This window comes from Lathamus discolor, chromosome 1, assembly GCF_037157495.1.
Source record: "Lathamus discolor isolate bLatDis1 chromosome 1, bLatDis1.hap1, whole genome shotgun sequence".
Lineage (NCBI taxonomy): Eukaryota > Metazoa > Chordata > Aves > Psittaciformes > Psittacidae > Lathamus > Lathamus discolor.
The window spans coordinates 159676689-159704664 of record NC_088884.1 but is presented as its reverse complement, the minus strand read 5'-3'; the positions used below and the strand labels follow the sequence as shown (position 1 = coordinate 159704664).

The 27976-nt window shown below is 42.5% G+C and overlaps 1 protein-coding gene across 1 annotated transcript; it reads left to right on the top strand.

The window, feature by feature from the left end:
- Positions 1–2880: 2880 nt before the first annotated feature.
- On the top strand, positions 2881–21137 carry KRCC1 (lysine rich coiled-coil 1). The gene is given in 7 exon segments (XM_065664602.1): positions 2881–2920; positions 14213–14319; positions 15967–16053; positions 16143–16314; positions 17015–17263; positions 18785–18884; positions 20336–21137. Coding segments are annotated over 7 exon segments (1557 nt in total).
- The last annotated feature ends 6839 nt before the right edge of the window (positions 21138–27976 follow it).

The following is a 27976-nucleotide window of genomic DNA, read 5'->3' as shown; positions in this document are numbered from 1 at the left end:
TAGAAGAGAAGAGAAGAGAAGAGAAGAGAAGAGAAGAGAAGAGAAGAGAGAGAAGAGAAGAGAAGAGAAGAAGAGAGAAGAGAAGAGAAGAGAAAGTGAAGAGGAATAACAAAGACTATATCTTTTCAAACTAACAAAGTAAAACGAACAGATCTGAGTCTTTCCAGGACACAGTTACAGGAGACCAGGTCTCTGCACGGGCAGACGTCCATGGTGTACTCAGTATGATGCACTCCTCACATCACAAAATCCCACATTTTGGCTGATATAGAGTGTAACAAGTGTCATTTCTCCCCTTCCGGCCTTGTGAATACCACAGTGGTGGGTGCTTAGCAAAGTCGTACCAGAAGAGATCCGCTATCTGGCTTGCAGCACACCTCTGGTACCACCAGGCCACGGTTTCGGACCCAGATGCGTGCATAAATACAGTGGCGAAACTGTCAATCTGAAGATAAATCCAAACCCCAACACCAGGAAAGTTGGAGAGGGGCTGGATAATGGAGATTCCTGCTTTTTAAAGACCGATTTGGGGCAATAAACTTACTTTCAACCCCTTGGAAACACTGAATTTCAAAGCCAACTGGAGAGGTATATGTCAGTTTTGTAGTGTTAAGCAAGGGTGACCCTTCAACAGCAGAGTATTCTGCACGTTGGATCTGTCTGGATGCTGGGCTGGAGGGTCGAGTGGCCCCATCCTGAGAGGAGAACAAACAGCACCCTCTACTGCCCTCTGGAAAATCATCCAAAGCACAATTCCCGCAAATTTAATCACTTGGAGAAGTACTCAGGTGTGTCATGAATTAGAGCGAAAAAAGATGGGAAAACCCCTGTCCTAGACAAGTGCTCCTGGGACTCATCCTGTTGCTATGATTCAACTTTAGACATTAAATGTGATCCGGATGAACCCCCCTTTTGGGGTGACAGTGAGGAAAATTCGGGGGAACTGAGTGTAACGGAGGCAGAGGGGAATTCAGTTACTAGGCAGATATTAGGTAGTTACTAGGCAGGTATTAGGCCATTACTAGTAGTTACTAGGCAGGCACTAAGCTATTAGTCTAGATACTTGACTACTAGTAGTTACCAGGCATTTACTACAGTGTTACTAGACTCTTACTAGTAGCTACTGAGTAGTTAATAGGCAGTTATTACTATGCTTTTACTACTAGTTACTGGGCAGTTAAGAGGTACTAGTAGTTATGAGGCATTTACAAGGCAGTTAGTAGCTGTGATGCAGATACTAGACTGACACTGGTAATTACTAGTAGCTATTGAGCAGTTATGAGGCAGTTACCAGTAGCTGTTATGCAGAGACTAGGCTGATACTGGTAGTCACTAGTAGCTATCGGGCAGTATGAGGCAGTTTCTAGCAGTTGTGAGGCAGATACTAGATTGATACTGGTAATTACTAGTAGCTATCAAGCAGTTACGCGGCAGTTACTAATAGCTGTGATGCAGATAGTAGCCTGATACTGTCAATTACTAGTAGCTATTGGGGAGTTATGAGGCAGTTAGTAGTAGTTGTGAGGCAGATACTAGGCTGTTACTGGTAGTTACTATAGGCTATTGGGCAGTTGTGAGGCAGTTACTAGGTGTGAGACATATACTAGACTGAGAGTGGCAGTCATTAGTGGTAACTGAACAGTTATGAGACAATTACTAGTAGTTGTGAGGCATATACTAGGCTGTTACCATTAGCTACTAGTAGCTATTGAACAGTACGAGACAGTTACTAGTAGTTGTAAGGCATATATTAGGCTGTTACTGTTAACTACTAGTAGCTATTGAACAGCATGAGGCAGTTACTAGTAGTTGTGATGTACATACTAGACTGATACTGGTAGTCTCTAGTGGCAATTGAACAGTACAAGACAGTTACTAGCAGTTGTAAGGCACATACTAGGCTGTCACTGTTAACTACTAGTAGCTATTGAACAGTACGAGACAGTTACTCGCAGTTGTAAGGCACATACTAGGCTGTTACTGTTAACTACTAGAGGCTATTGAACAGTACGAGACAGTTACTCGCAGTTGTAAGGCACATACTAGGCTGTTACTGTTAACTACTAGTAGCTATTGAACAGTACGAGACAGTTACTAGCAGTTGTAAGGCACATACTAGGCTGTTACTGTTAACTACTAGTAGCTATTGAACAGTACGAGACAGTTACTCGCAGTTGTAAGGCACATACTAGGCTGTTACTGTTAACTACTAGTAGCTATTGAACAGTACGAGACAGTTACTAGCAGTTGTAAGGCACATACTAGGCTGTTACTGTTAACTACTAGTAGCTATTGAACAGTACGAGACAGTTACTAGCAGTTGTAAGGCACATACTAGGCTGTTACTGTTAACTACTAGTAGCTATTGAACAGTACGAGACAGTTACTCGCAGTTGTAAGGCACATACTAGGCTGTTACTGTTAACTACTAGTAGCTATTGAACAGTACGAGACAGTTACTCGCAGTTGTAAGGCACATACTAGGCTGTTACTGTTAACTACTAGTAGCTATTGAACAGTACGAGACAGTTACTAGCAGTTGTGACGTACGTACTAGACTGATACTGGTAGTTACTAGCAGCTATCGGGCAGCCGTGAGGCAGTTGCCAGCACCCATTGGCAGCTGCAAGGCAGCTCCAAGCACCCCCCTCAGCCTGGCGGGCTGCGGACCCTGAAGGGAGGCCGGGCCGGGGCAGCGGGCGCAGCCGGGTTACGGTGCCCACCGCGCGGGGCGGGTTATAGGGCCCGAGGGGCCGGCGCCGGGCGCAGGCTGCCCGCGGGGCGAGCTCGGTCGGGAGGGCCGGCAGCTGCGGGCCGTTAAGGCCGCAGCCCGAACGGGGCCCTGAAGAGCGGCCGTGGCGGCGGCTCCCAGCCCGGGCCATGGAGGAGCGGGGCGAGGAGGCTCCCGCCCGCCTCACAGGTGAGTCAGGCCCGGCCCCGCGGCGCCATAGCGGCCGTGAGGGGCAGTGGTGACAGAGGCCTGCCGCAGTGCGGTAACGGCGTGTTGGAGCCGTTCCTCCTGTGGAATAAAGCATGTTTTCATGATGCCAGCAGTGAAAAGTGGTGGGAGTTTGGTGCCAAAGGAGTCAAATGCAGCCACAGAATCCCAGAACAGTTTGGGTTGGAAGGGACCTTCAAGTGTCATGTAGTTCCAACCCCCTGCAGTGTGAGTCTTGTCTGTGTTTTCCATGTGGAAGGAGCAGTGGGGTGCCTGCGGTAGACCCAAACTATTTGGTGTACAGCTTGTACAAGTCAGTCTTACATTTAATACTGTAGAGCAAAGAAGCCTTGCTCTACGCTCGTAAACTAAACATGGCAAATAAGTGGTTGTTATATACCAGAGCTGTGATGTAGGGCCCTGGAATTGAAAGTGATGGGAGCTTTCCATGTCCTCTCCTTCCCTGATCATCTCTGCTGAGACAGACATCATCCTGTTGAAATCTGGCAAACAGCACCCCGAAATAAGTGTTGAGCTTCCAGGACCACCAAGCCATTCAAAATGAGTATAAAACACTTCGTGTTGAAAGGCTTTGCCCAGTGGTTTATGAGCATTATCAATTGTATAATGAAAATCGGGTTAGAAAAAGAAAAGCCACACATTTAGCAATGCATAAACATAGGCCTTTTCCTTATTATTAAGTATGTGAAGCATCCTTTAACAGAGGTTTGTTTCCCCATTGTCAGTTACATTTAGTAGTGCTGTTGAACAGAAATAACTCCAGTGGAATGAATCACTCTCTGTAGAACACCGACAGCTATTTTAAACAGCTTTATAGAGAGAAAAAGCAGCACAAGTATATATTCTCTTCAAAGAATATACTTGGGGCGAGTTAGGAACGCGGTCTTGCTGTGTTTAGGTTTTCAGTTCCATTTTTCACACCTATTTCATCATGTTCCTGAGCTCCAAAATGGGCTTTGGTGTGTTAGCAGCAACGCCTTTAACTTTAGCAGGATTTTGACCTCTTGGGAATTTCAAGGGAATTTAAGGGTCTGGAGGTTGTGTTTCCTAAATGCTTAGTGTCCAGAGGTAGTTCACACCGTTATTGTTAGTGCACAGCTAGTGCAGGTTTTGTCGTGAGCCAGACACAAAGGACTACTGGTTGTGTTTTTCAGTTCCTACCTGTGCCAAACAGAGCTGTGGAACTGGGTGTTATGATTTGATAGCCTGTTGGTAAGGGAAGGTATCCTTTTCTTAACAGAAATTAACTGTACTGTTGGCTTTGGAAACTTTCTGTGGCTGTAGTTCGTGCTCATTTCTATACACACAGACTCAATGGGTTTTTTTGTTTGTATCTTTTAGCCTAAGGGGTTTCTTTTGCCTCAGTGGCAACAAGATAAAAACCCTGGGTACCTGTGAAAGTGTAGGTAATCTTTAGTTACAACCATGTATCCTTGTTCTAGACTCAGTTTATAGTGCTCTCATGCTCTGAATGACTAATTTTCCCCTCTTCCTCCTTTTTTAGTCTACACATCATCACTAATGGAGGGAGGGGGAGGAATAGTAGGGTATTAATTCACTGCTTATATTTTCCTCACCCCACATTCCCCAAGCCTATCTTAAACAGCCCTGAGAGTAGGCTGAGAAATAACATTCCACAAACTACTATGATACAATTATATGGGAGCATTTATATGTCAGGAGAGAGCTGGGCAGAAGGGTGAGTAACTTGTCTTAACCTGCCTCAGAGAGTTTACAAAGTGGGGAGTGGGAGGTGTATTTCTTAGATGTTCTTAAGACCCAAGAGGGGCTCAGCCATAACAAAGTGGAAAGGGTCTTTTATCCAACAGAAATAACTTGATGCCTGGCAAGGAAACTAACAGCTTATCCTGCAGTGTTTAATAAGTCTAATGCATTAGATTCTTCTTCAGAAGGAACCAACCACCCAGCATAGATTTAATCAGCCTTCAGTTGCACCCTGTTCACATTTTGATGTGTGTTTCAAGAAAATGTAAGTACGGCCTGATCAAGCTATGCTCACAGAAACAAAAAAACAAAACCCAAAGACTTGTATTGTCTTTGTATTGTAACCCAAATTCAGAAATCCTGAGCCATTTATTGCAGTAAAATGATTTGACACTTGAAAAAAGTACAGCTTTTTTGCTGGTAAAAGCAGAATAACTGATGTCAGTCTGCTTCAGCTGCGAGAGGCTGGCCCAGCTCTGGGGGGTGTGATGGGATGCAGGAAGCAGAGGTCAGTGTGATGCTCAGCAGGGACAGAGAAGTGTGAGAACAAGAAGACTTGGAGCAACAGGGAGAAAAATGAAGAGAATCAGGGAACTGTGTTGCAAGAAGTGGACACCTTAATTTTATTATTGAAGATTGTTTTGATCTTAATGCTTTAAAACGCTTTCTGTGTCCTGACCTGAGAGTGCTATAAAAGCAGGCAGTCTGTTCCTTGCTCACCTTGGGCAGAAGGGGGAGCATTGTTTTCACACCAGTTCTAAGCCGCTGTTGTGAGTGGGAGCAGATCACAGATCCGTTTATCAAGGCTTTTAGCACTGCTTTGGTTTAGTTTGTACATTTGAGAAGTTTTGGGCAATGCTGGGTTTAATCCCTCTTTTGGTAGTGTAGTTATATGCTTCAAAGGCTGCCTGCATGTGTGCAGGCTTAGCCGTGTGTCCTAGTAAGATCTGTGATAATATGTAGTACTCAAAGATGCATATAACTGCTTGTAAGTTCACTTGTTATAGTAGTCTATAACACTAGTATAGTGGGGAAAAATCTAGTTTGAGTGATGAAACTATTTTATGGAAACATGTGTTTGCTTCCAACCATGAGAGTCCAGTTTGGCATTTCACCTTTTTCTGATCACCTTTGAAAACAAAGAATCATTCAAAAGGATATTTGGTGCCTAAACTCACTGAGAAAATGAAAATTTAGTGCTACCACAGTGTCATTTCCTTGGAGAAATATCTTTGCACCTAACTGCGGGAATCAAAATCTCTCTGGTTCAGTTTCCCTCATATAGGGAATACAGTGCTGTAATACTGTAGCTCCGTGCATTTGATAAGGGGTTTAAAGTTTGTTATCTTTGCCTGCCCTTTCCCTGGATATCTGAGGTTATTTCTGAGACTGCTTTCTGATTCCTGCTGTACAGGGGCTGTGCTGTCCTGCTGTACCACAACCAAAAGTGACTGGATCTCAGGGATGCTGTTTCCCCATAGTTTTGAACAGCTGATCCTCTGTAAGCATTGAAGCTGTTGTTCATCTTTCATCTTGTTACAGGGTAATAAAATGATTGCCTGATGACAAGCAGCAGGATTTGCACATCTGGTGAAGTTACAACCTGTCAGCTAAGATAACTATGTGTGCAGGTTCTTGCCTTTCTTGCTTGCAGAATAAAGCAAATTAATATAGTGCACATGATGTATATTAACCTGTTCTAGTTTGCAGCTGGGACAGGCTTCAGCATGCACCCTCAGTTACTGTGAGGCTGACAGGTAGTAGCCTGGTAAGATTTTCCACCCCCACTGCTTGTGCTTTGGAGACAACCACAGGAAAGGGCTTGTAAAATGAAGAAAATATGTGGGTCAATATTTGCTCTTGAGGACTTGCAGCTGTTGAACTTGATTCATGTGAATCCATCCATTTCTCATTAAAATGCTGGTGCTGTTTGAGGGCAGAATTTAGCTCTGTCATTTTGTGGGTTTAGTACCTTCCACTTGAAACTTTATGCCTTTGCCTTAAGGGATTTGTCTAGCCTAGACTTTTTTCTTTACTACATTGTTCTGCTTTATGTCTTCTCTACCCTCAAGAATTGGGGAAGAAACATTAATAATAGACTGAAGCTTGGAGCATTTCCTTTTTAATCAAGTGGTAGAAAATCCTGGGCTGAGGAGGCTTTTTGAAATTACCTGGTTTCTGACATTTTAATTAATGTTAGTATTTTTCCTACCACATTTATACTGCCCTGAGGGAAGACTTCTTCTTCCCCTGCCTTTCCTATATGGCACACCACAAAGATTTCTCTACAATTAACTCAGCAAAATTAAGAAAGCAGATAGCAAAGGTTTAAAGTTAAAAAGACATCCTTGAACGTCTCCCAAGTAGTAAAATATGCAAGTACAATAAAGTTTAAAAGTCCCTAAGTCTTCTTACATCAGAGTTTTATTGAATTGCTGTGCCATTGAAGATTTAACATTAATGAAGATTGAAGATATTCTTCTAAGATCATAACAGAGAATCAAGAACAGTAAGAAAATCATTATAGACTCATAGAATTATGGAATGGTTTGGATTGGAAAGGACCTTAAGATCATCTAGTTTGATCCCCTGCCATATAACCAAATGAATTCACCTTGCCCCATTTCTCTATGCAGAGGCATTATCTGTCTTTCCAGCCTTGCCCTCTCTTACTTCCTCCTACTTCTGCCTGCCTTTTCTGTTAGGGCTCCATAGTCTCTGCAGTGCATCTGGAATTTGACTTGACTGTAAAGCAGCCTGTTATGAAAATGCCCAAGTATCGGATGAGTACTTTTTTTATTGTGTTACAAAACCAAGAAAGAGTACAGAATTGCTTGTGTATGTACGTGTTTTGCTTTTTTTGGCATTTTATAGACATTTTGTTTGATAAAAATAATCTTTCTGGCACCTATTCTGTGTCCTGGATTTTAAGCTCTTGAATCACAGTAAGAGCCGAAGTAATCACAGAAATACTATAGAGACTGATGAGAATTAATAGTTGAAAAGAATAATCAATATTTGATTCTCTTTTTTTGTGTGAATATCTTATGTTTTAAGGATAGCTTATAGATAGTACATTCATGGAAGTCTATACTGTCATGTTTTCCTTCTGGGCATACAAGTGAAGCATGATGAAACAGGAAATGTTACCTGTTTTATTACTGGATTTTCCCCTTTGTGCCTGGGTGGTACTTGAATGCTCATTTCTCATTCCATCTAATCAGCTTTGACAGGTACATTTCCCTCTGAAAAGGAGTATTTCTTAAGAGCTTAGCAAGGATAATGGAGCAAAGCAAATGCTACAGGTGAGGCAGATGGTATGTTGGTGAGCTGATAATTTGTTTGAAGTAAGAAGTCTCTACATACACATAGCTAACACGTGCAGCCTAGTGTTACGGCAATTGTCCATTCTCATCCTGGCTCCTTTCTGTTTGTGTGCATCCTTTTGCTGTGGTCAATGCCACCTTAGAGCAGAGCAGAAACTTCTTTACTCCTCTTGTAATGCTTGTACTCTAGCCACTAAAAGTAGCCTTTAATCACTCTTGATGTTCTAAACACTTGTAAATCCAGCACTACACTCTTGTTTTCAGCCCTGTGTGGTCACATATCTTCACTGTAAACAGAGCACCCTCAAGACTAGTGAAGACCTAAAGCTAATAATTTTAATCTACCATATGAGACCTTGTGTCTTTTAGTGACAGGGGCATCTGTGGATTGTCTGTGCTTTCAGAAGCTATGCTACCCAGGATCAGTCCTTGCTCCGAGGTGACTCTGAAAACAAGGCCATTATTGAAGAGAGGTTCCAATCTGGTGGGATTTCTGAGCCCAGAAGCCAGAGGAAATTGTTACAGTGCTCCACACTTCCCATGAACATGGAGCTAAATCTTTGAGGAATCTTTGCCTTCCTTTAATGGGAATTTGTGATTATCTGAGGTTAATCAGCTGTGCTAAAGTCACTTGCAAAGCTCTTCTTAGCATTTCAATGGGATCAGATTCATCCTTTGATTGCCAGAAACCCCTTTGTGCTGCTTCACTTTATGCATCCTTTTAGATACATAAACTACTGTTAATATTTGCTGTTGCTATAATGTCTTTTCTTAGGATGTCAGTGGACTTCACAGAACATGAAATCTCAGAGCATGTCTGTGGCAGTACCAGGTACCACATGGTTCCTGATACAGCTGAGGAAAGAGCTGACCTAAGACCTACTAAGAATCACAGGAGAAAATATTGCCCTTGGGTGATTAGTAAATAGGAGGCTGGATTAATGGCTCCAAATAGTCCAGAGACCTGTTATTCCTCCAAAGTGTGGGCTGTTGACAAACATAAACAGTTGTTTTGGGGAATAGCCTAAAAATAAAGGGAAAACCACACTGAAAATTACTGGTTGACTTAATCACACAGCATGAAGGACTGTACCTTTTCTTAAAAAAAATAAAAATCCATCTCATGTCTTATGTTTCTAAACCATTTTTACTCACATCCTTTTATTAAGGAGCAGTCCTTTAGTGGCAAACAGCAGTTGGTCTGTTCTGCAGTGAACCGTTTACTGACAGAAAGTTGATCCGAACAGTTGCTCCAAATTCATGATACCGGTACCTCTATTTAAACATATTTAAAGGTCAGTGTGGCAGTTGTGTAAGGCCACTGCTTTTGCTTGATTCTCTGAAAGGTTTCTGGTAGTACAGTTGCAAACTGTAAGGGGAACAGTTTCCTTTACAAAAGTTTTCTTAGTTACCAGGAAAGATGTCAGTCTGAAAGCTGAAGGCCTCATGTTCAGCTTAGTATTTATGGAACTGGTTGCACACAGGCAGCAGTAGCATAGATTTTCCCATGCTCTATCATTTCTGTGTGTTGCAAATGGTCTTGAGGCACAGATAAAAGGAGAAAGGTCAGACTGGTTTGTGACCCTTCTCTGGAAGGGAGCAGAGATGTGTCATTTAGCAGAGGCTGTTGATGTGTGTGTTTGCCATTGGGAAGGAGCCTGCAGTTGCCCAGACCGAACTGAAAGCCATTTCCAACTCGCTGCCTGATTGGGATTTAAGTGAGAGACATCAGTTTATTCCTGAACCTGTCTCCATGTAGTTTGTCAGAAGAATGGGTAGAAATACATTATCCAAGGCATATGTATGCACCTAAAAATCCTCTAACCATATAGAAAATAAAAAACAAAAGTATCTGGTTATATGTGTAGGTTTTCATGTGGTTTGAGGCTGAAATTGTCAGATCAGGGGTTTTAAAAGGGGCAACACAGCGTTCTCAGAAGTGCTGGGTAGCTGTGCTCCTGACCAGCTTTACTAGCAGCTGCTGTATCCTGCTTGTAGGTCAGGATGTTCTGGCCTTGTTTGCCTTAAGGAAAGCAGGTGAGGTTATGCTGTGCTTGACTGTATCATACTGGCAAAGCTGGAGCTGAATTCCCATGTATTTGCTAATGTAACAGCATGTGAAACCCAAGAGCTGCATTAAAGCATGATCTTTTCCCATGCTCATGGTGCTGGGCTGTGCTCCCCAGCCAAGTTATTGTTTGGGAACCCTGCCTGTTTCATGTGACACATGTTAATAGTCATCTTGTGACCACGGGGAAAAACTGAGTAGAGCAAATCTTTGAGGGTCCAAAATGAAGACAAATGTTGTGAACTCTGTGTCTTTATTTTTGTAGCTATTTTTCTCCTGGGGGGGTGGAAATCAATTCTTGGGTTTAACAATGCTGCAAGTGTTAGACTGAAGTCAGAGGAGACTTCACTGAGATTATGGTAACTCTGCATTCATCACTGCTGACTCAGCTGGAGTAGCATAACCTTACCTTGAGAAAAGACTGAGCTAAAGCGGGGGGAAGACAATGTTAAGAGGTGAAAAATGGAAAGACTTAATGAGAAAGAAAAGACACAGTATTACGAAAAGAGGACTAAGATGTGATAAATGTCCAAAGAAGAATCTTAAGTCAAATCCTGTCACCTTTTCACAGTATTGAAGAATGAAAATGGCTCTTGTAACAATAAAGAGCAATATTTGAAACGTCTCTAGAATCTATTTTAGTGCAATTCATCAGGTAGTACAAAATGCCATTGAGGACAAGGACACAACAGGGTTCAGAATGGCTCCAAGAGGCACAACAAAAAGTTACTTGGACAACCAGGCTTCTGCTCCCTGTAATCCAAGCTTTTCCCTGCAGTGGTCAGCCAAGAAAAAGCAAGTTTAATTTCACATTCTAATGTTCTTAATTTTTCACGTTATTATGTTTTTAGGGTATTTTTGTAGCAAGCATTGATTGGGTTTTGTCCACCAAGAAGGCTGTAGAATTCACTGCTAAGTCAAGGAAAACATGCTTAGGATAGTGTCCTTAAGTAATATAAAGAAGTCTGTCTTTGAAACAGAGATGTGTTTTACAGTGAAAAGCTATGCAAATTGAAATAGAGTGATAATAGCATTTCATAGCCTTGTGCCTGGTTACATTGCAGTTCCATTTCTGTTTCTCTAGGGAGCTGGTTTTACAGCTCAGTACACTTGAGCAAACTGATGTAATTTTCCTCTCTAAGTAGCTTGTTCTGCTACAGACATTGGCAATTCATGTGCTTTTTGTGCAAGATGGACTTTCTTCTAATGCCCAAAACTAAGTCATTGGATTTTCTTGTGTATCAAGTCAAGTTATTGTGTCCATCCTTCACTCCTCTGTTTAAAGGGGTTATGTGAATCAGTAACTGTAGAGTATTGAGCATTTCTGGGTGGGTTGTGCTACAGAATACAAAAGCTCTAAAGGACAAGGCACCTGGCCTTTGTACCTCATGAAAATAAAGGTTTTATTAGAAAGCCCAGAAAGCCAACCGTATCCTGGGCTGCATCAGAAGAAGCATGACCAGCAGGTCGAAGAAGGTGATCCTGCCCCTCTACTCTGCTCTTGGGAGACCTCACCTGGAGCATTGTGTGCAGTTCTGGTGTCCTCAACATAAAAAGGACTTTGAACTGTTGGAACAAGTCCAGAGGAGGCCACGAGGATGATCAGGGGACTGGAGCACCTCCTGTATGAAGACAGGCTGAGAAAGTTGGGGCTGTTCAGCCTGGAGAAGAGAAGGTTGCGTGGAGACCTTGTAGCAGCCTTCCAGTATCTGAAGGGGGCCTTTAGGGATTCTGGGGAGGGACTCTTCACCAGGGACTGTAGTGATAGGACAAGGGGTAATGGGTTAAAACCTAAACAGGGGAAGTTTAGATTGGATATGAGGAGGAATTTCTTTCCTGTTAGGGTGGTGAGGCCCTGGAATAGGTTGTGTTCAATGCCAGGTTGGATGAAGCCTTGGGTGAGATGGTTGAGTGTGAGGTGTCCCTGCCCATGGCAGGGGGGTTGGAACTAGATGATCTTGAAGTCCTTTCCAACCCTGACTATTCTATGATTCTATGATTAGAAGGTGAATTCTGTCATTGGTAAACCATGCCAGAGAGTGGCATTTTGATACCCAGTCAGCATGGCAACTGCAGCCAGAAGCCTCATCAGAGCCAACTTTATTAAAACGTGTATGTTAAACATTTCACTTTGGGAAGGCAGAGTGGGGCTGGCCATCCACACAGGCTGAGAAAGATCTCTGTGTCTGCCATTCCTTGGGTTTTCTCAGTGCCCATAGAACTGCTGATAGATTTTCAGCTGGTTACACATGGTTGGCATTCCTTGTTTTCGGGCTTCCACTGGAGCTACATTCCAGCTCGGTTAAAGTATACAGTATATATATAAAGTATACAGCTTGTACCAAAATTCATGCTCTCTGCAAAGCTTTTTCCTTGTGCAAAGGTGGCAGTCGTGTGTTGTCCCAGGGGACTGGGTAGACTGTAGTCCTTCCTTAATCATTTGTTAACTGATCATCCCACAGCTTAGCATCATTATTTAGAGTTACAGGACACAATACACAGTATTTGATTCTGGTTTTTAATGTTCCCTTGGACTTTAATTTGGCAAAGGGCCCAGAGAGCAGTCTTTAGAAATAATGGTGAAGGCTGATTGCTTTTATGGCTTTCTAGATGCCTTTTTGGCACTCAGCCTGGAGACCACAGGGCGCAGTGCTTTCTGCTCCAGGCTGTGTGCAAAGCATGGAAAGGCAACTGTTCTATACATGGCTTCCAGGATGGACCATTGAGTAAACTGAGAGGTTGAAGCTGAGTTATAGAATCACAGAATGATTTGGGTTGGAAAGGACCTTAAGATCATCCAATTCCAGCCACCTCCCATGGGCAGGGACACCTCACACTAGACCATGTCACCCAAGGCTCTGTCCTACCTGGCCTTTAACACTGCCAGAGGTAGAGCATTTACCACTTCTTTGTGCAACCTGTTCCAGTGCCTCACCACCCTCCCAGTGAGGAACTTCTTTAACCTGAACTTCCCCTGTTTCAGTTTCAACCCGTAAAGTTAAGACATCACAATACTTTCCCCAATATTTTCTCTTCAACCTCAGCTTCATTTGAAGAGCATGGTTTACTTAAACTGTAGTTATGTGACTTCCTTGATTTTTGTTTTCAACTGTGGCTTATTTTTAAGAGCAGGGGGTGCCAAAAAGTGGAATTCCAGCTTATTTGGAATTAGTGTGACCTTCTAGGGATGAAAAGAAAGAGGTAGTCAGAGTTTGCCAGCACAAAAGCAGCTTCAGTGGTGTACAGCATGGGTAGACTTGCTCCTTGGAAGCATACTGTATTAGAGAGGTGTTTCAAGCTATTTAAGTTAAACTGGCCTCTCTAATGAACTGAGGAGTGTTGAGAAAGAGCAGGAGTGGGGATGTAGCTTTATCTTTGTGAGAGGTTTGCTAGCACAACTGTGCTCCTTTGAAGGGTGTGTTTAATTCTCAGCTGACATGATGTTAGTACTACTTTTAAGTGCTTTTTAGCGTGTCCCCCTAGTTCAAATGTGCCTGCACATACGGTTATTCAGGAATAGCTTCAAGTCTGGGCCAATGTTAGTATGAATTAAAGTGTATGGAGGCCATGAGTTAACTGGGAAAAGGGCAAAGAAAATCAAACAAGCTCTTGGAGCAATTTTTCCCATATAACTAAGTCGGCTAAATTGCTGTAGGGCACATGGGTATAACCTTCCTAAACATCTGAGAGCTCCTGGCCTTTCTCATGCAGTGAGTTACTGCCAGACTTTCTATAAATCTCTTCTTTAAGGAATATTCCCATATTTAACTGACTGTGTGATCCAGTCCGCTTAAAATTGTTCTTTTAAAACTGTTAGTCGAGTATTTCTCACACTGTGGCCTATCTGAAGTAGATTGACAACCCAGTGAAGAGTCTCTGTGTTTTTAAAGCCCAGGTAGTCTTATAGTAATACTTTATACATCCATGAGAGCAATACTTTGGTAAGTAGGAAGGTTCCAGTGGCTTTACAGCATTTATTTGAAGCCACCATGAGGCACAGTGTGATTCAGTGGATGAACATTGGTTCCTTCATCTGCTGCTACATGTGAATGTTGAAGGGGTTGATGTTTCGTATGAGCAATATATCTTGTCCTAAAAACTGGCTGATTTTTGTCTTTTGCTCTTTCCATTTAGAGGACATTTTAGATGAAGCAACAAGGAGAGACCTTTTCACCGACACTTTCTGTAAGGTTTGCAAGGCAGGGCTACAGTTTGAGTCTGAGAGGATATCACACTACAAGGTAGGCTGGATAGGATTTCTCCTAGCATTGGGGCTTTGATTTGCTTGGGGCTTCTGTGTAGTGTTACAGAAGTCTTTTTATAGTGTGTTTCTCAAGGCTTATGCTTGGCTTTAGACATTAACCAGACTTGAATGTGTGCAGATTGTGGGTTCAGTGATAGTGAAGGGCAATCAGCTGCATATTATAGCATGACCTCAGAAGGAACTCAGCAAATTTAGGCCATGCTGTATATGAAATTGAAGCAATTCTGTACCACATGAGGCAGGACATATGTACAGCACAGGGCAGTGCTATGGAGGATCAAGGTCATGCTCCTGACGCTTCACCCAGCAATACACGTGCTACTCTGTACACCATTGTCTGCTTGAGGCAGGTTGTATGAACCACACTGAAGGCATTTCTTGGACTGTGTGCCTTGGGATATTGCTGTAGCCATGGGCAAGCATGCTTTAATTGGAACTTGATCTTGAGGGTGTGCAGGTTTGCAGGCACAGGCATTCCTGCCTTTTTCTGTCTTAAAAAAGTTAAAGCTTGCACTTTAAAGCTTTAAAGCTTTGCACAGTCACTTGCTGTCAGAGTCTTTCTTGCTATTCACGAGGTTAAAACTCAGGTCTTGCAGTGTATTTACTTCGATCTAACTTAAGCAGCAGTTGTGCTATTAGGACTTTACAGGGTTCAGACCCTCAGTTTGATGCTCTGTTTCTTGGATCTAAATCCAGCTGAGGATGATAGATGCAATTGTAAACTTACCTGATTCACCATTATAGATCAAAGTGATGGAAATAAGTAACTTTTTCTTTTCCTTGCTTGTATTAACTAGCCAGGCATGATAGGACCCCTTTCTCTTTGATAATATTGTTATAATGTCCTGCACTGCTCCTCAGAATCCTTAAAAGACATCTGAAAAGCATCAGATCAGAGAAGGCAATTCTTTTGCTTTGTAGGTTCCCACTGTATAGGTTATCATGAGGGTGTGTTACAAGTGCAAGAGTTTGAAGGTTATGGATTGAGAGAGCATCTAAGAACTAAAAAGTAATTGCCTCTGAGGGAAGTATACATTAACACCCAATGTTAGTTACCTGGACTGCTGTATCCTCAGTAGAAAGGTGCAGGAATCTCCGCAGGCTGACTCCAAGCTGGTGATACTTTAACTCAGCTTTCCAGGGAAACCTGTTTCTCTCCACTGACTCTTTGGTGAGGCTAGACTTCTCCGGTAAGTCATTGACTGTCATTCTCCTGTGTCAGGACAGGGGACAGCCTTGATATCAAGCCCCCAGCCTCAGTGGTAAAGCAACACAGCACAACAGACTGGCTTTGTGGCATGGCTGTGTTCCTTTCCTTTCCTATTTTAGCATCCCTGTTTGTAAGGGGGCATGTCAGCATTTTTGATTCCCCAAAGAGTTGAAAATATATGACTCCAAAGGCTGCTGAGGCAAAATGCTCTGAGCTAAGCTAAGTACTACATTATTGATTAAAGTATAGTATTGTGCCATGAACTAGCATTTGTCCGCTTGTGGCTCTGCTTTATACAAATGCAGTTTGGCAAATGTTGAAAGTAGGTTTTGCTGACTAGAATCTCAGTCACTGGATATATCACTTGTGTGTGGATCCTTATTACTGAAACAGGAGTAATTCTTCTCTTCCCAGGGCAAAAAACATGCTCAGAAAGTTCATACTTACATCCAAATGCATGGAGATAAGAGGCAGAAGAAAACAGATGGCATTGATTTTCAGGTGACTGTTCCTCTTCATTGCTAAATAAAGCTTTTTCTTGTATGCTTCAGTGAATGCTTCTAACTGAGCTTGCCCTGGTCTGCTTTCAGATGGATGAGGGTGAAGCAGTGGACAAATACAAGTACTGCAGTCTCTGCAATGTATTGTTTACTTCCCCGGTCAGTGCTTTGTCTCACTACTTGGGAAAGACCCATGCTAAAAATGTGAAGCAGTTCTCCAAGGAAGCCAACATGCCAGCACAGGGCATGCAGATTGTTCCTGGTAAGGACTAGAGTTTGCTTTGCATGTGTTTTCCTGTCACTCTCTGAAACAAATATGGGGAAGTATCTTCCTACACTTAATACGTCTCCATGCTTTTCAATGCTGCCAAAGTTGTGGAGCTGTGTTGCAGTAACTACACAGGTGAATAAACAGTGATGCTCCCCTGCAGAGCTCTGAAGCCATGGAACCTTGCTTTCAAATTCCTGTTCATTGACTGAAACTAAAGCAAATATTACTCATTTTTTTATTAATGAAAGGTGGTCATTGTTCTGAGAATTCACTGCAGTGCCAACAAGTTGTTCCTCTCATAAATGAATATGATAAGAAATTAAAACAACTGTCCATGAGCAGCACTGAACTGGTGTTAGTCTTGTAAAAGTTGCTGAACTGTATTTAAGGGTGAAGCATAGTTTATATGCTCTGAATCACCCTCTGCAAGGGTTCATCTCTCTTCTTGGACTGTATAAGGACCTTAGAGTGACCAGTCATCAAACACAGCTGATTTTCAGGTACCTAATGATGGGGGTTCTGAATATTCCAGGGTTATGTTCCTTATCAGTCTGTACATTCATATCAAGGACTAAGATACTTTATAGTCTCTTAAAAGTAGTTCAGCATCCAGCAGATTGCTCTGCAGTCTGTTTTGTTCCTTGGAACTGTTTTAGCCTTCCCTGTGCTGTCTCTGCTTCCATGTCTCCAGCTTTACAGCAGCCACTGGGTGAGAAGCCCTTGCAGCCTTCAGGAGTTGAAGAGTCTTCATCATCCTCCAACACAAGGTTGAAGTCCAATGATCCAAACAAGTTCTGCAGGCTCTGCTGTGCTTCCTTTAATAAACCAGTTATAGCCCAGCAGCATTACAGTGGTAAGAGACACAGAAGAAATGAAGCACGTAAAAAGCTATTGGAGGAGATGGGAGACAAAGCTGTCCCTGCAGAATCCAGCACAAGTGGTAAGCAGAATGTGAGCAAGTGTTGCAGTCTCTGAGTGTAGCTTGAGTTCTCACTTCTGATTTGTGCAAGGAACTACTCTGATGAGTGCAAGGAAATGATAGGCTTCTCCTGTGCTAGAGAACAAGTTCATTTTTAGCTTTCTATTTGGTCTGTGAGCTGTTAAAGTTCTGTCTCTGAGTTCTGTAATCATATTCAAAAGGTTACAGACAATACCCCAGTCCCCTAAATCCAAGGCCAGGGTCAGTTTTGTCTGTGTCATTCGTAAGATGTTCATCCACCTTTTATGTTATAAATGTTCATAACCATTTATGCTGAAAACTCCACAGCCTCCATAAGGAACATGTCCCAGGTCTTCTTCTCGATGTTAAAACCTCCTACTAACATTGAACTCAGCTTTCTCTGACCACAGTGTATTTCTTCACTATGCACAGAACAAGAAGCAGGCACAAGAATTGAATCATTTGTTTCTTTTTTTGTCTCATTCTTTAAATAATTGAAAACTGGTGTCATGTCTTCCCTTAATCTTTTATTCATGGAACTGCTTGTCAGATTTATTTCAGTCTTCACACATAAGGAAATCTATTTCCTAAACATTTATTGTTCCCCAGCCTCCCATTAGGACTGTCTGCAGCTCAAAACTGTGTCCAAAGCCAGGGCCCTGTTGCTGTGCAACTTCCATTACTTCTGAGAGGGCATCATCTGGTCCTGTGCAACAGAACTGTCAATGCTTTCTTTAGTAAGGAATTAAAATGCCTACCTGATAGGCAAAAGTCATTGTTAACAGTTCTCATTAAGTCATGTTATAATTTAAATAATATGCTTTGATGTAAAGCAATAGCCCGATGGAATTAATGCTGCTAATGGATGAAGCTCTTGGGTTTGCATGGGGAAAAAGGTTGCTCTCTCATTTCAGAATACATAGGTCTATGGATGGCACAGCCTGTAGGAGAAAATGACAACCTAGAAAGCACAGGATGTTTCCTCATCTGATCTTATGTTATATTTGCTTGAGGCTCCATGTACCATATTCATAATGTACTGTAAGGACAATTCCCTCTTCTCAGGGTTGAACCAAAGCTGCATGAACATTTGAACAGGTAGTGTTTAAACTGATCTCATTTTAGTTAATTCTGGACTGACTGGGCTGGTATCTGTTGGTGCTTGCTTTGGGTCAGGTATTTACAATAGTATTGAATTTTTCAGTACAGTTCATTCTCATCAGCACTTGACAACAGTTACTGGCATTATGTTGGATTACTTCAGTCATCAAATCATTCTTTGGTAGTGTTTAAACCATGGTTAAACCATGGTGTTTAAACCATGGTTACACTACAGCTGTACACCTTACCAGCTCCCTTCGTAAGTATTATTCTAGTGTAAAACTGCAGCAGAGACTATACCTGTCCATAAACACTGTTTGTGTCATTATGTTAGGACTCTTGCATGGGATGGGATTGTGATGTGCTTTAATTTTGCTTTTCAGTTGCAGTCTGTCAAACTTACATGTTCCTTCTTTGCAGCAATTGGAGTTGGTTATTACATTTGCTCCGTATGTAATGTCACACTTACATCTATAGAAACATACCAGTCTCACCTGCAAGGAAAGAAGCACAGGATTAAGTAAGTCAATAAGTCTTTTGTTACTATACTAGAAGTTTTTAGTTTCAAACTTTTCCATTAGTCCTGTTTTTTGCTGGTAAGTGACTTTGATTAGCTTGGGGGAGTTTTGTTGCTATTGGCGTTGGTTGGTTTACTGGTTCTAAGGTGCACTGTCCATTTAAGCATCATACTTGTGACTGAAATTCAGTGTTAGAGTTCTCCCAGTTGCATCTTGAGTGACAACCCACAGGAAAAGTCCTGAAACCTGTACAGTTTCCCCACTTATTTTGCTGTCTGGGGATAGGAACACCTATTTTGGTACAGCATCTTCAGTGCTCAGTCTAAAAGGAAATGATCTGATCTTAAAGATTCCTATTGGCAGGGCAAAGAAGACCATAATCCTGAAAAGCACCAAGTCTCCATCAGTCGTGTTGTTTTCAAAATTCATCAACACGTGTCTTACATTTGGAATAAGATAATTTATGGGATAGATGATAGCTCTTGTGTTTTCCCTTTTACCCAGAAGAGGGCTTGTAGCCTGTTAATTGCAGAATGGATATTGTGGTGAATTAAGAGCTGTGTTTGTAGGCTAAATATCAAAACTGCTTACAAGATAAATGTTTTGATAAGACACATTTTAAGTGAAGGCACAATAATAATATAATCATAAGACACTGATGTAGAAGTGATATGACTTAAATATTTGCTTAGTGAACAGGATTAGAGTCTCCAAAGACAGGAGTATAGGAAACTGCTACAGGGCTACAGTTTAACAAAATGAATGTATAAAGCTGGTGAATTAAGGCAGAACAAGATACATTTAAGGTATGGGTCTTTGGAGCTGCCCTTCAGGGAGTATCTTTGTCATCTAACACTCTATCTTCCAGCCTGAGGAAAGAGAGAATAGAATATAAACTGAAAAGTAGTTTTGCCTTTGGGACCACATTTACCTTGTTAGGGTTTTAGCCATCCAGGTCGGTTGTTTCTGTGGAGTCACACAGCTTGCCTGAAATCAGTGTACTGCAACAGTCCAATAGAATGGATCTCATAAATAAACTAGTAACTTCATTACTTAATGGTATTTAATGTAATTGTTTCTTACCTGCTGCTAATTGGAGATTAGTTCATACGAGAGAATATTAAATTTGGGGGTTCAGGGGTAGTTTTAATATGTATGCAGTCATTTGAAAAGCATCTTATTCCTGCAGCATCTCAGCTCACAAGAAACTCATTTGATGTTCAGGAAGTTACTCTGGATCTTTAGTTTTCATGAAGAGTAGAATTTGTACCCTGGAAGTTCAGCTTTGCAGATACAATTGAGTGTGAAAGGGTCCATGTGGTTACACAGAACACCACACTTGGAATATGTTCTTTTTCTATCTCTGGAAATGTGACCTGCTTATTTTACCTCAACAGATGCCAGTGAAATCAGACAGTATTAATAACTAAGACTTTCTGTCCAATTTATGCAGAGAAACAAAGCTGGCTAATCTCCTGAAGAAACCAAACAAAACCTGTGACTCCTTGCAAGATGAATTAATGGATTGCATTGAAGTTCAGGAGGCTAAAGGGCAAGAGTCAAGGGGGTGTTTGGTAAAAGTAGAAGAGGAATGGATTCAAGATGCAAACATCAAAGGTGAAGGTGACCTTGGTGAGGTTATATCTTCAAACTCTATGTGTCAAAAAGGACATTCCAGCCTTATCTCAAACACCCAGTCACCTGCAAATACTGGGGAAAAGAGATCACCAAGTTGGCCATCAGCATGTGAGCACACCCTAGAAATGACACCTAATTGTTGCTATAACAAGGAATACTGTAAAGAAGAGCAATCTGAGGTGGCCATCATCAGTGATAAGAGCTTCAGCCTGTTGGCTGCAAAGCCTATAGACTGCTACAGCCTTACACTTGCTGAAACTTCTACCGGTTCCTACAGAAAAGAACAGAAATCTCTGATAAAACGTTTCAAGGAGGAGGAAGAGTCCATCAATGAAGAGGTGAAGTATGAGAAAGAAGCCCCAAAGTGGAAAAGAAAGAAAAGTAGTGAAGGTGCAGATGTTGGAAAAGAAAAAGAGAAGTTGAATGAGAAACAAAAGAAAATGAAAGTTAAGATGGGCTTGGTGAGTAAGAAGAAATCAAGACCTTATAAAGACAAAATACTTAAAGAGAGCCCTGCTGAAAAAGACAGCAGAAATCCCAAGAAGGATAAAGAGAAGCCACAAAGAGAGGGCAAAATAGAAGAGGAGATACTTTAGGTTGAATCTTTGGGATATTGATAAAGGTTTTGCTTAGCTTTAAGAAGCTGATTCTGTTTGTAGACTCACTTACCCATTTGATACTATAATATCACTTTTGGGGGTCTTAAAACAAAAGGTTTTGTTCCAATCTGGGAGTGAGAACAGTCCTGTCTTCTGAAATGTTGTGTCAGTAGTTAGGAGTCAGTTTTAATCCTTACACATACAGTAGCCATTGCGGTTATGTTTAAGTTTAAAAGCTTGAAATCTCTCCTGGGAATATACCACAAATATGGGGCAGTAGTTTAGAGAATACTGTTGGAATTTCACCAGATGTAGGTTATTTCTGCTGTTAGTGGTACCTACTGTTGAGGTATTTGTTACTGTTCACTACAGTGTTCCCAGCCATGTCTGTCACCATTTCTGTGCCAGAAGGAGAATGTGAAAGGCTTTTGGTTCCAGATCTTACTTGCTGTTGGGTCTTTGGGGTGTTGGTATTGTTTTGGCTTGTTTGTCACCCAGCTGTGAATGGAAAATGAGCCCATTAAACATACAAGTGGTTGTCAGATGCACATTGTCTAGTAGTTTTTTCTCATTGTATTGCTCATTTTTAGTTTAATTTAGGAAACACAAAAAAGGTGCAGACATGAGGCCAATGAAGACAGGCTAAGAAAGTTGGGGCTGTTCAGCCTGGAGAAGAGAAGCTGCATGGAGGCCTCATAGCAGCTTCCAGTGTCTGAAGGGGCCCACAAGGATGCTGGGGAGGGACTCTTCATCAGGGACTGTAGCGATAGGACAAGGGGCTATGGGTTCAAGCTTAAACAGGGGAAGTTTAAGTTAGATATAAGGAAGAAGTTCTTCATTGTGAGGGTGATGAGGCACTGGAATGGGTTTCCCAGGGAAGTTGTGAAGGCTCCATCACTGGCAGTGTTCAAGGCCAGGGACAAAGCCTTGTGTGGGATGGTTTAGTGTGAGGTGTCCCTGCTCATGGCAGGGAGGTTGGAACTGGATGATCTTAAGGTCCTTTCCAACCCAAACCATTCTATGGTTCTATGATTCTACGAGGCTACGTTCTGCTTCATTCACTCAAAGTGATGTACAGGAGGAATGGAACATTTGTGACCCAAGGTTTGTGATCCAAACCATATCCTGAAAAATCAGTAACAGTTTTGTATTCCCATTTTAAATGTCATGATACCACACCTTCATTCATGGATTTATGCCATTGTGGCATAAGCACTGATGTCCTACATATATGCAATTAATTGAGGAGCTCAGATGATGGTGTTTAAGCTCTTGTGTTGCTCCCAGGACTCTCAGATGAGACCTTCAGTAAACCATAGACTCTGGAAATGCAGCAGCGTCTACAGAGCCAGGGACAGGCAGGATGCCCAAGAGAAACAGGGGAATTGCATGATCTCTCTGCACTTTTGAGCTGGGGTTGTGTAGAGGATTTGAAGCCTTTGTGATGTCTTACTGAAAGCTGCTGGACTGAGTAAATACAGTTAAGTTCTGACAAGTGATCATTTAAAAGCAATTTCATAAGACACCATTTAACATCTCTCTTACTGCCTCCAGGTTCCAAGGAAGGTTTTCTAAGCCTTGATGTGGGATCTCAAAGCCATCATGCTCTTAGTTTGCACCGCTCAGGCTGCACTTTCCCCTGGGTTAGTCTGTTTGTAGGAGCACCTGTGCTGAGCTGCAGTAACGCTGCCCAACTGAAACTTTCTGTTGTGGGTTGTTGTGGTGTGGGATGGAGCAGAGACCAGGGCCCTCAAGCCTGTCTGATTTGTCTTAGTTTTGGTTTTACAAGTATAAGAAGTAGGCTCAAAAGCATTTAAAACAATGTAGTCTGCTTCATTTTTTTCAGGATTTGTGTTTTGTGGTTGATTGCAGTCTTGGATTTAGATTTTCCTGCTGCTGCTAAGGGTATAAATCTGTGTGGTTCACATCTGAGCCACCAAGTAACTCAGTCCATCCTCTAACAGACAAGTTGAACTAGATACATGTACGGCTAAACAACGCTTAGCAGGAACATGTAGGTGCCAATAACAGTTCATTTGTCAGGAGTCTCAGGAACCTGAACTCAAAGCTCCATGGGGATTCAGCATTAAGTTTTAAGTGTGCATAGGGTCCTTGTTCTGGTCCCTTTTCCTAGTCTCTCCTTGTCTTTGTTTGAGGCTGATGATGCCTCTGCTTTCTTCACTGTTCTTTTTCCTCACTCAAGAGTTACATGCCTTTCTGTATCTTTCCAAGGATACTTTCCACGGCTTTCCTTAGCCTTTGCTCATCTGATGAGGGAGTTTCAGGTCACACAATAACTGCTTTTCTCATTATTTACTTGGGCAAACATCATTTATTTATGCTACTGATGACGGTTGTGAGCTGTTGTAAGCTGCCAGCTGTAGGCTGCCTGTATTGTCCTGCGGTGTAACTGGGGAGGTTTTCAAGTGCTCTCCTGTATCTACTCTTTGCAGTGAGAATAACATGAGCAGCACTGCAGCTTGCTCCCATGTAAAACAAATAATGACTTTCTCTGCTCTCAAAACATCTAGTTGAAGGCATTGTAAGATCTCTTTGCTATTTCTGCCACTCTGTCAAATAGGCTTCTACAAATATGGCTAGTGTCTTCATTGGTAGGGGAACCCTGCTCCATACGGTCACATACACCTCCTTGCCTTAGGAAGTCAGTTTAAGAAAACAGACCTCCAGCAGATGGAAAGGCCTCAACGTAGTATTCCACTTGTACACAAGGAAGGGAAGTAAGTATCAGTTTACTTCCGTCTGAAGTTGCATTTTTGGAAGTCAGGAAATTAATGCCTCTGAAAACATAGTAAAAGTGTGAGTTGACAGAGCAAAGAGATGGTTTTGGTTTTCTCAGTGATCATTCCCAAATCTGTGCTTGAACTCCGTATCTTCCTCACCCACCCACTGGAAAGTGGTTGCACAAACTAAGTTGAATAGCTCTAAACAAAGTTTCCTGGTATCAAACACAAAAGATAAGATCCCCAAAGAAGTGTTCTTGCCACATTTTGATTAAAAAATTATTGATCTCTGGTGTAAATGCTGTAAATGAGCCATAGCAGGTTCTCATCTAGCAGAAGTGACTTACAGCTCTCATTTAGATAAGTGATAGCCAATTTTCTAAGGCCATAAATAGCAATTATTGTTCCTGTGTTTCCTGATTGCCTTGTTCCAAACCTTTCACATCTGTACCAATAGTTATCTACATGCTATGCATTTTACAATGCTAGGCACAGAGATTAATGCTGTTACTTACCCTTTAATGTGAATGCGTCTTTTTCCATTCCTCACTTGCAAAGGGATCCACACTGACTGTAATAAAGCTAATTCTGCTCATCTGTTCTTCTCATTAAAACTGCCAAAGCATTACAATTCTGACTGGGGAAACAAATTCAGCCACAGATCTTTCTGAGCAGAAAGACTTGCAGATCTGCCTGGAGACCCCTTGGAGTCAATGGTGTTTTAAGCAGGTATAAGGATTCCTCTGTGAAACACTAAATGTGATGTGTCTCCTCTTTCAGTAAACCTGTGTGCTGCTTGGCTTTATGAAAGAACAGCTGTATATCACAAAGGTAAGTTAAAGCTGTGTACATGCAGCAGGGCACAAACCCAACGTTAGAACTGCTGTTACAGGTTTGATTGCGGCTAAACTGCTGTTACAACTGCTGAGCTTAAATGAAGGCTTCTGCGTTTCAAGTTTGTCTGACCCTGTTTCACCAGGTCACCTGGATCAGGTACTTTATTCTTCTAATGCCTCTTTTTTTATTTACAAATGGTGCAAAAGGAACCCTGGCAGATTTGTCCTGCCCATGCTGTGCCCCTGAATCACGGAATCATAGAACTGAAGCTGATTTCTGCTGCCAGTTTCCCCCTTGTCCTATCACTACAGTCCCTGATGAAGATTCCCTGTCCAGCACCCTTGTAGCCCCCTTCAGGTACTGGAAGGCTGCTCTGAGGTCTCCACGCAGCCTTCTCTTCTCCAGGCTGAACAGCCCCAACTTTCTCAGCCTATCTTCATATTGGAGGTGCTCCAGCCCCTGATCATCCTCATGGCCCTCCTCTGGACTTGCTCCAACAGTTCCATGTCCTTTTTATGTTGAGGATGCCAGAACTGTACACAGTGCTGCAAGTGGGGTCTCACATGAGCGGAGTAGAGGGCCAGGATCACCTCCTCTGACCTGCTGGTCACATTCCTTTTGATGCGTCTCCTTCTTGTGTCTAACCTGGTAACTTGTCCAAGCCTATTTCTATAGGGACCGAGAAACTGAAATCAATGAAAATCACCTGAGTACACTGCCTTGAGCTGCATCTCAAATTTGCCACATATCTGTAGAATCAGAGCTCAGTGTAAAGCAGTTGTTTGAAGTAGTTGTTATTACAGTTGAATTAAATGAAGGTATTTCAGCTCTTGGCCAGCACTGCCATCCAACACAGAAGCTGACAGGGTGCTTAATGGTTGTATTTATCAGCCAGAACACCAAGATGAAAGCACCAGGGTGAGGACTGGGAGGTTTGGATTCTTTTTCCAGCCTTTCCACAAGCTTTTCTGGTGATTCACATCTTGCCAGGAACATGGTGGTGCAGATGAGCTCTTCCATCTCATCTGCAGCTTTTTAACCTTAACATGTTACAGCTGCTGGCTCTTCACATATGCTGGTGGAAATGAGCTGAGGGAGGAGGTTACAGCCTTGTCAGATATGCTGGTGACTTTCCATCTGTATCTGTTTCCTATCACTGGTCACAAAAAACTAATAAATAGGAAACCATAAATAAGTACACAGCCATAAATCTGTGAGAAAGCTTTGGGAAAAGACCAGCAGTGATCCTCATCCCCAAATAAGCTCATGTCCTTTATTTCAAAAAGCACAATTTACAGTTGAGAGCAATGAAGTGCTATTTCAGCCAGTTATTTCTGGCAGAGCAAAGGGTTAGGCATTGATCCCTATTAACTTTAAAGAACCTCTGATTTGATTTCAGAGTGCTGCAGCATGCTGCCTGCTTGGCTCTGCTCCTGGCAATCGCTCCTGCTTGGAATGGAAGAATTTGGCATAAATCCCAATTTCCACAAGTGACTGACACCTCCAGGAGTCCGATCGCCTGCAGGAGCCTGCGTTGTATAGCATGGTGAGGACCACTTGTCTCACAGTCGAGCTTCATCACAGGATTGATGCTCAACAAATACCAGGCAAAAACACAGACCCTCAGCTCCCAGAGCTTTTCCTCTTGCACTGACAGCTCAGGTCCTTGCTGTTTCTGTATTTGAGGTATGAGAATCTTAAATAAACCCAGATTCTCAGCAGGGGGAATGTGGAATAAATGGAACATTGTATTTTGGGGGGTTTTCTCAAAAGGCTGTGGGGAAAAGGGAAAATCTGTGTGTGGGATGGAGGGGAGATTTGAAAGAAACCTTTAAAATGAGATAGGATTTCCTAGAACTCACAATGAAACTGTTCCCAGCAATGTCCTGAGCACTCACCTAACAAACAGCTGAAATAAAGCTGTTTTCCCCAAAGCTAAGTGCTTCCAAACCATCTGCTTTATAAATTCAGCTCCACAGGCTGAATCACAGTTACTGATACTACTGTGCTGTGTGAGAAGCATACTGGCTGCAATACCTCTTGCTCATAGCTGAACTTCTTCCCTCTAAATGTTTCTTTTGGAATTGCATTATATCAGTCTCTACTGATGCTATTTCTGAGCCACAGTAGCAAAACCTTCCCTGTTGTAGTCAGCAGAAATGATGATTTCTATTTCTCTTCACTGCCTCGTGTCAGTGATATGTCAGTGGTACATAACACATCAATGTACCATGATGTATATGTACAGGTCCTCCTCAGAGTGTTAATCAAAGCTCTGAAGTCTGTATCTCTATATTTATTTGAGTTCATGTGTAACTGAAGTCTGTGCCTCAAAGCACTATGGGAGAAGCTGTGTGAGTTCTCTACACCAGCTCAGTTCTTCCCTACCTGCCTTCAGCCTTTCCGAATCCATCTCTTGTGCTTAAACATAGATCACTCTGCCTTGCTCAGCTTCACCCCACTAATGCTTCCTGGCTTTCTTTGCATTCCTATGTTGCTGCAACACCAAGAAGCTGGCTGTGACTCTGGCCGTGAATCACTCAGGGAAGGTGTTGTGTGACCACTGAGATATGAGACTTCCCAGCAGCATGCAAGGGTTGGCTCTTTTGACCACTTCACAGAGGAAAGAACATGCTTTGATGCTGCAGCTTTAAGCAAGTGCAGATTAAGGCACCGTTCAGGATGCACTCAGCTCAAGCGGGTTTCCCTTAAGCAGCAATATCTGTGCATGAACTGAGGTTCCTTAAAAGTATCCTCAAAATGAGAGGATTGTATGGAAGGAGCTTTGTTGCACCTCTCCTATGGAGCTAGGCTGAGAGCTGGGCTGGTTCCACCTGGAGAAGAGAAGGCTCCTTAAGGGGAGACCTTAGAGCAGCTCCAGTGCCTAAAGAGGCTACAGGAAAGCTGGAGAGGGGCTTTGGACAAGGGCCTGTAGGGATAGGCCAAGGGGAATGGCTTGAACCTGCCAGAGGGGAGACTGAGATGAGCTCTTAGGCAGAAGCTCTTCCCTGTGAGGGTGCTGAGGCGCTGGCACAGGGTGCCCAGAGAAGCTGTGGCTGCCCCATCCCTGGCAGTGTTCAAGGCCAGGTTGGACACAGGGGCTTGAAGCAAGCTGCTCTAGTGGAAGGTGTCCCTGTCCATGGCAGGGGCTGGAACTGGATGAACTTTGAGGTCCCTTCCAACCCAAACCATTCCATGACGATTCTATGATTAAAGAGAAATCCCTCTCAGATCTGACAGAGAAGCTGATGCTGCTCAGCTCCTGCCTTCTGCTTTGTT